An 8,691-nucleotide genomic window follows, 5' to 3' on the forward strand; every position below is an offset into this window, starting at 1 on the left:
AACAGTATGAAATATTTATTCCCTCAATTGCCTTTCTCACCAATGATGAAAATGTTAAACCAACAAGTCTTGGGGAAACAAAAAAAGATGACCAAAATCAAATTACATGGGACTACAAACTATTTCCAAGAAGAAATAATGCTTGAGAACTGATGACCTAAAAACAGTAATTAGTTTGCAGCTTTTCACATTTTTCTTAGCTTACATTGCTTTAAAATTTCATATTTTAAAAAAAACAACCAAAATGTACTGTTTCGTAAAGTATCCCTCTCAACAAAACTCCATACCGGTACGTTATTTTTAAAAAGCAGAATCTTTAATCAAAACAAACTGGGTGTGTTGGACCTAGCTGAATGGCTGATCCTGCACGTAGCACAAAGAAAGGTAAAGAGCCCAAATTCACTTCAATAATATCACACTTCCATCACCTGAACAGAACAAAATTTGTAAGCCATTATTTAAAACAGCATCCCGTCCCAATTTTTCAATCACCCCATCAACTTCATCTTTAAATCGAGACATTGCGCACAAACAAATCAATCCCTTTTTAGAACACAACAACAAACCAACATCCATTCTTTCAAAATGACACCAAGCCACTCTATTCTTACATCCTCACTTTATTTCAACAGCATACACTCAACACACACACACACACACTTAGAACAGTTCTAGACAACAATCATTTGTTCAGGCTTTGGGCGCTTCTGCTTGAACTGTTCCCTTGTCTTGGATACCACTCTTGTCCACCACCCGAACCCGGAATTTTCCCAAGTTGACGATGAACCGTTTCTGTATCTGGAAAAAAATGAAAGCATTGTCTTTACGGTACAGTATTAAGTACTCTCAATAATCAATTCAATAATGCAGTGATCATCAAAATAATGGAAGAAAAAAAAACCACTCAAAAACAAAGCATCAAGACCCCCATTAAAAAAAATTTTTTTTTTCATTACCACAAAATTGACTTGTTACCTGTTTGCCAAAACAGAGTCAGGAGTAAAAGTAAACTGCTTGCCTAAGTAAGGAGGAGGAGGACAAGAAGAACAAAAAGGAGAACTCACAGAGCCCTGCTCCCAAACGTCCATGAGATATTGGTTTGGTCCTACTTCCAAACATAGACAGGCCGGGATTTCACATTTTCTTAATGAATGACAGCAATCTAAAACACTAAAAGTGCCACATAATTTTTGTACAAAGCCTTAGTTGAATCATTTACCTAACTGGAAATTTAAAAGATTTTTGAAGTACAGAAGTTCATGTGGTGGACTACTACTAGAAACCCAAAGTCATTTTCTTTTCATTATTGTATAAAAAATACCAGAACTATGGATGCCTGATGACTTGGCAAGACAGTATATCATAACAATTCATCCTATCTGCCAGAATTAATTGCATGGATTTTCCTGAACAGCCAGAATTAAGTCAGCACTGTTAATTAGAATTTGCTCAAGTCTTTTCATCACCGACAAATTTGAAACTCTATCTACCCGGTTCCCCATGCCAAAAAAAATTAACCATTGGTAGAAACAGGAAAGCTTAAAGTCAGATTAAATGCTGAAAAAGCAGATATATAGTAGAAGAATTTGATAAGCACTCTCAGTTTGGAAAGGGACTCAGATTCTAGATCCAAAATTGTCAGTGACACAGCAGAAAAAAAAAACACCTTCAAGTACCCAATTCTCATAAACAAAGAAAGTACTAAGTACTATCACGTCTATTCCTAACTTGACCAATACTATACACATGGATTTGGAGGACTGGACGGAAATATGCATTTAATTAGGGGAGGCGAAAACAACAAGCTCTCCCAAGCTCTGTGTCATTCTGGCAGAAGGGGGTAAGTGGAAATGACTAGGAGCACATTGTTCTGACTGAGAGGAGTTAAGTATTATATATATGAATATCTAGTTGTAGTCTTCAAATTTTTGCATTACAATATTAGTTTATGGTGTTATTTTTGTCACATTCTCAGGGTTCAATGAGTTAATGGTGATAATAATAATTTTTAAAACTTACCTCAGTGATGCATTTCACTAATAGTTCCTTCGCTCCCTCATAATCCAGATCTGTTGAACAAATAAACAATTATAAAAATGACCCAAAAAAAATAAATGATAATGACAATAAACTTCTTAAACTTAATTTATAATATGCACTGTTTGCACATGGAACATAATATGATCGCTTTTAATGACAAGCAGGCTAACCCAGATTTTAGGGGTTTCCACCTACACCAAAAGGGAGCATTGCCCTACCTACAGGAGAAGTTTGGTTTCATTGGTGTATATATTTGTTTCGTTATAGAGAAAACTTTCGTCTTCTAAAGGGAAACCGAACAAGGGGCAAAAAACGTTACCTTCGATTTTTTCCAAACAGCACTTTTCAGGATGGCCCCCTTGTGCTTTAAATTTAAAGCGACCATATAAACACCTCTATCTTCTTTTTTCTCCTGACTGACAAAAACAAAAGTAAAGCCAAAGACTTTTCTCTCTTACAGTGAAAAGGTGAGCAAATAAGAAAAGAAAAGAATAACAAAACAAATTTGCAAATCAGTAAAAAAGATGAGACAAAACGGGATATGATAAGATAAACATTGGTCAATGAGGGAAACTTTAACATACAAAGATTAAGCCACAACACAAAAATGCCACTCATTGCATTCATGAACAATGATAGATGACAATTATGTACAATGAAAAATAAAAATACAATAATGCACAGCTCACTCACACAAGCATGTACAAGGTGTCCTTGGGCTTCCTATAGCTCAGTCACATTCTCTCTCTCTCTCTCTCTCTCTCTCTCTCTCACACACACACACACAGTCTTCCATATCTATCTACCAAAAGGCAAGACACGCTTTTCAACAAGTATATCCACCCATTACCCGTTGACATAATGGCAGAACAACCATGGAAAATTTCAGCAGGACAAAAAACAACTCCCACCTTGTTTCCAAATTTTTGCACAAAAAAAAAAAATGGCACAAAATCTGTCTTTTTATGTTTATCATATCTTAGAAGAAGCACATTGTACTAAAAATACAGTGAAAATATAAACCCTCCCAGTTGTTTTTTTTCTTTTATCTCTGCAACTTTTCTATAAAACAAAACCTGGCTAAACCGATGACAAGCCAACAGTCCCACAAATTTCAGATAAAGCAGATTATGCTGTACTGTCTAACACTTAGATAGAAAGTTCTTTTTTTTAAGTAAGTATAAATTCCATAGCATTGATAAACAATAACATTACCTTTCTGGTAATATTTGTCCATGATACTGAGGGCAAACAGACTGCCATAGCCGTGAATTGCAAATGGCATTTTGTTGAGGGAAGCCAAATAGTCCAGGAAATACAGAGAGGGGCCATCATCCTTGTCATAGCCAGCAAGAAGGAGATTGACAAAACGGCTTCTCTGAAAAAGAATATAAGTTACAGAAATTTAAATTTTTAGTTTTAGTAAAAAGTTTTATGGCACTTGCAACACAAACATGTCATATCACTTAGAGCCGAAGATAAGAGGTGTTACTAGAGATACAAAGAAAAGGAGGAGGAGAGATAAAGACGACAAATATTTCATCATAGAAAGGAAGGAGAAAATTACACCAGAGCACCCACCAACTACACAAACAAGTTTATTTAAAACTCTTTTGAAGCAAAAACTAGGACTTACCCCTGAACCTGATCTTTGCATGCAGATGGTGCTCGTAATGTAGAAATAGTGAAAGTGAAAGGTACGATAATGAATAAGAAAAGAAGTTTCACCCTCAGGACCCCACCTTCATTGAAAGTTAAATGTAAGATGTAGCATCTATACAATCTAACTGTGTTGAGAGCGCTGCAAAACTGTTGCTAGATCTCAACAACAAAAATTTAATTTAAAAAAACATGACAAATTGAGTTTACTCAGAAAAGAAAGGTAACACAAGGCAACGAATGGGAAAAGGTAGCTTGCAGTTTCTATAACAACCTGTCATGACTCAGAGAAACAAAAAAATAAAAACATACAAATAAGAAATACCTTTGAACCACACAACAAAGAGAGAGATCATGTTTGTGGGAGCAGCTCAGCTTAGTAGACAACATGAGCAGCTGACACCACTGAATAAGAGGTGGCTACATTTGTCTTTCCCTTCACCCTATCACTCTCTTCTTACATTTAGGACCTCTCTTTAGTCATTGTGAAGAATACAACACAGACAGGAGCGGTGTATTGAAAACTTGTGCATCACTGGAAAATACATGTCTAAAAAAAAAGACAACAAACAAACAACCCCCCCCCCCACCATTCCTACCATTACAACTAAGAAGAAAAAAACAAAACAAAAAAATAGGGTGTGTGTAAGCCAGTCATCCTGACTACTGATGTGTCATTAAAACATTCTTTTTTAAAGAAATTGTTTTAGAGACTTACTGCTTTTCAAACACCAAAGAAGACACAGATTGCACAGAATGAAGTTTGTGGCATGGTTACTACCACTTTGTCAGGATGCCCTACAGAATGCAGTGAAGTCAGCATACATGTAATACAAAATTTCAGCAGGCTGCTTCAATTCATTGGACTATCTACAGTGAGAACTTTGCTTTATCTTAGAGTACTATTATGTATTCAAAAAGTCAACAACTCGTCTTTACAAAAAGTTTGCTTTTTATACTCTAACTGGGGGGGGGGGGTGGGGGTGGGGGGATTTAAAGTGTTTTACGGCACTCGCAACTGCGTAAGGTCAAAAGAGCGCGCGGGACACATTAAACATTTTCAGTTGGTAGGAAATTTTGAATTTTGCCCAGGTGGCAGCCGAAGCCTACTCTTATCGCTTTTAGACCACCAAGGGATCTTTAACGTGCGCAACTTGCACACGGGACCTCCGAGATTTTTCGCCCTTATCCAAGATGACTATGCATTCCATCTTACCTACCATAAGATTAAGGGTGTGGCTGAAAGACAACAGTAAAAAGGAGCCAAGGAGTAGCGGTAGAAAGGCTGCAGAAAGAGTCAGGAGCCCACAGGAGGGGTCAACGGAGGTGAGGGCATGGGGGAAGAGAGTGGAGACGAAAACAGACGACAGAGCATATTTAGAAACCAGGAAAGGGGGTGAAAGGAGAAAATTTCAGAGAAGAAAATTTCCGTCGCTATCCAGATTCAAACCCGGGACCAATTGATTGAGAGGCAAACACCATAACCTCTTGACTACGAGAGCCCCACTCTAACTGTTAATTCAAAGAAATAATATTCATATTACATTATATGAACATTGTAGCACAAAAAAAATTAATTTAATATTGCAATAGAATAACGACCACAATATAGTCCATGGCCATCATAAGATCTTCACTACAGACAGTTCAAATCACAAGCTCTCCCATACTTACAGACGACCTCAAGCTCTCAGCCATGTTCCTTCTTGTAAAGTTAGCTGCAGCATGAGGGGACAAATCATACCCTGAAAAACCACACACAAAATAAGATGTATAATAACCAAACAATGGGGGAGGGGGCAGGCTGTAAGCCATAATCCAAACATTCATGATGCAGGTGATCAAAAGAAACAAAGGGTGGTATCTTATCACATAATAAGTTCAGTATAGACAAAGTATAACAACCCCCGGAGCGTTACAATGATCACAGACTGCGTTTTCTTTTATTCCTTTAAGTCGATACTCTGTAACCAAGCTCTGACTCATGGTGTTTTCTACTAGGTCAAGCAGCTCAAAATTGGGGATTATATTTTCCTCTGACCACAAGAAAAGTAAGACAATAATATTTATAACATTCAAAACTGATTTTTAATTTACGAATACTGCCTGGGCCAACATGACAGACTTTTTTTTGGGGGGGGGGGGAATCAAAATTTTTTATTATCTGTGCTGCAGCAGCTCCAGAACCTTTAAATTACTTCCAAGAGCATAAAACCACACCAGTTGCAAAAGAATAAAGTACAGTAGAACCTACTCTAAGGGCCACTTATAAACACACAACACAATCACCCGTATAAACGGCCACTTCCCATGATTCCCCCCCCCCTTTTTTTTCAAGGGAATGTCTACGTTCACAGTAACCGGGCACATAGTCTCAGTATCCACGTACACTGTAACCGGGTATAAAGTTTTGGGGACCCCTTGAGCAAGGTAACTGCTTTGCCTCACCACCCCCCTCACTCATCACTGGACAGGTCAATCACAACGCTGCACCGCTGACTGCCTGTTTGGAGCCCACCTACAGCCCCCTCAATCTCTTCAGCTGTATCAAAGTTCGGGAGTTTCCTTGCCCGCTAAACCCAAGCGAAAGCAAAATTAAGTTTACAAAGAAAAAAAACGGGATATCGGTAAAGTCCCACTGTAGGGGTCAGATGGAGCAGTCGTGCATCTAGATCTACACTTGTAAGGTGTCTATGACTATGAACTTAGATATAGAGAAAAAAAGGCAGCTGAAATGGCCATTGTCAAACAATGTGGCCTCACAAAATGCAGACATCGGAGAATGTCGGAGTTCGCACAGTGCACACACAACTTGGTGAGTCGCACAACATGATCCTTCTCTGTAGAACGAAGGTGGACCTTCCGGTTACTATGTAAGTAGACTCTGAGACTACTTGCCCGGTTACCATGTACGTAGACACTCTCTTTTTTAAATATTTTAATGACGCTGTATTTGATGGCCACATGTCTAAGACATCCACTTTCCTCCTCGACAACGGGAGCAGGGCTGCCAACCCATCTCCATGGTTTTTAGTTATGACCATAAAGAAAATTAGTAATTTCCCATAAAAATTCGTAATAGTGCTCTCATTTTCAGATTACTATTACAACGAACAAAAATAATATGTCTGAACAGGGCAAACGAGAGATTGCGGCAGAAGCATCGAGATGGGCTAAGCGAGCGGGGTGAAGGCACACCGCCTCACGCCGCATGTTGGCCGATCGCTAAAATTTATTTTTAGACTGCTTGGGTCTCAGTAGCGTGGCAGCGATGCTTCTACTTGTATGCGGTATTATTGTGGGCAAGGGTAACTCGCACGTTCGTTTTTTTAAGGGGGGGCGGGGGGTTGATTTAGAGATTGGCGGTTTTCCGGCTATTGGCGGACAATTTACAGGCCTGCACGAAGACTTATAAAATAATATTTTTAAAAGGGAAAAAAAAAAATTTTTCAGCCGCCAAAAATCTGCTGACGGTAAAAATCGTAATAAATCGCCTTGAGATCGGAATTTGGTAGTGAGGCTAAAAAATCGTAATGATTACGAAAAAATCAAAATGGCTGACAGCCCTGCGGGTGGCCATCTTAGACAAGTTTGACTGCAATTTGCATTTACAGAAAAAAGTTTGGAAGAAAAACTTAATAATTTAGCACAAGTACTGAGTTTAAATCCAGGGGGAATAAATGAGACTTCTTTCAGCAATCTGAAAATATGAACCAAATAACTAAATTCCAATAAGTTTTAAATTTAAGTTGCACAAATTAATAACAAATGAAATTCAAAATGATAAATGAGTAAAAATGTAATGAAGACGTTGTCGTGAATGCTGGCCAGCATTGTCCGCATCATTGTGACAAGCGGATAGTTGATGGCTGCTACTATAAATATCGGCCAATTGCGTACACCTAACGTTCTCTAACTATCCGATCATTGTGTCCCATAGTCATAGGAAGGCACTGTCCAACCGAATCTACAACAGAGACACAATTTATTTAAACCTGGAGTACCTTTTATGTCTTTTTTATATAGTTTTTTTTATCAACCTCACTGTCATGCCATGCCAATGTCATTCATCTCATTCCCATCTAGATTCTAGATTTAGAGAATCTAGATTTCTAGTAACGGAAGACCAAGTTAACAGAAAATATGGAGCCACACGAGTCAATACGGTCAATACCACAGAAGGCAAAAAGGAAAAGTCAAAGGAGATTCTATTAGTTCTTATATAAACTAAAGTAAACAGACATTCACCAAAGCAAAAAGTTTCAACATAATAGATCTAGATTCTAGAATCTACATCTATCCAACATACCATTCCTCATCTTGTACAGCTGAACATTTTTTGAAATGTACTCTGGAAACTGTATACTATCTCCTGCCTCACCACAAACAGCCATCAAAAGATTGTCACTCACGGTAAACATTTTGTCGTGATCTGAAAATATAAATGTACCTATTGAAATAGCATGAAGCATATAATATACACACAGACTAATTAGGAATAGATCTAGATCTACATGTACGGTTGTATGCTGTGGAGTCTGCTGTTGTCATGGTCTTATCGAGAACAGGTGGGATGCATCGAACAACACTGCAGTTGCAGTGAAGTACCGCTTTTTACTTTGATTCTGAAATCTAAAACAACATTTAACGATGAACATACCATCCTTCATAGCAACTACGCTCCGAGCGCATACTGTGTCAGACGCCAGGAGGACAAAATCCTTTCCTTGTATTCCGATAAGACACTCCATGATTAGTTCTTTCAGTCTCTCAGTCTCAGTAGTTCCGAGTTCAGCGTTCAGTCCTCGGTCTCAGTCGTTGTTTTGCATTTTGCAGTATCATGAAGGTTCGATATAAAATGTATAATTTTTCTAAGAAAACAACTTGTGACAAATAATTTTCTACCTTCTATTTTTATTTACTTTAAAATTTTAAGAAAAAATACAAATTAGTATATTGTCTGTTTATAATTTGTGTATATCTTTTAGAAAT

The 8,691-nt window shown here is 37.8% G+C and overlaps 1 protein-coding gene across 1 annotated transcript; it reads right to left on the minus strand.

Annotated features, from left to right (window-relative positions):
• Positions 1 to 8,538, minus strand: LOC101857875 (proteasome subunit beta type-2). The gene is made up of 6 exons (XM_005098340.3): positions 8,360 to 8,538; positions 8,009 to 8,131; positions 5,374 to 5,444; positions 3,256 to 3,418; positions 2,020 to 2,069; positions 1 to 798 (listed from the first exon to the last, which is right to left on the minus strand). The coding sequence occupies exons 1-6, from the start codon at positions 8,448 to 8,450 to the stop codon at positions 691 to 693; spliced, it is 606 nt and encodes a 201-aa protein (XP_005098397.1). The 5' UTR covers positions 8,451 to 8,538; the 3' UTR covers positions 1 to 690.
• Between the last annotated feature and the right edge of the window lie 153 nt (positions 8,539 to 8,691).

The sequence above is a fragment of the Aplysia californica genome, unplaced genomic scaffold (genome assembly GCF_000002075.1).
Source record: "Aplysia californica isolate F4 #8 unplaced genomic scaffold, AplCal3.0 scaffold00180, whole genome shotgun sequence".
Classification (NCBI taxonomy): domain Eukaryota; kingdom Metazoa; phylum Mollusca; class Gastropoda; order Aplysiida; family Aplysiidae; genus Aplysia; species Aplysia californica.

Coding starts and splice junctions, on each gene's coding strand:
- LOC101857875 (XM_005098340.3), bottom strand. CDS start 8,450: ATGGAGTGTCTTATCGGAATACAAGGAAAGGATTTTGTCCTCCTGGCG. Junction 2,070..3,255: donor GGACAAATATTACCAGAAAG/GTAATGTTATTG, acceptor TTTGTTCAACAG/ATCTGGATTATGAGGGAGCG. Junction 799..2,019: donor TAGTGAAATGCATCACTGAG/GTAAGTTTTAAA, acceptor ATTTTTTTCCAG/ATACAGAAACGGTTCATCGT.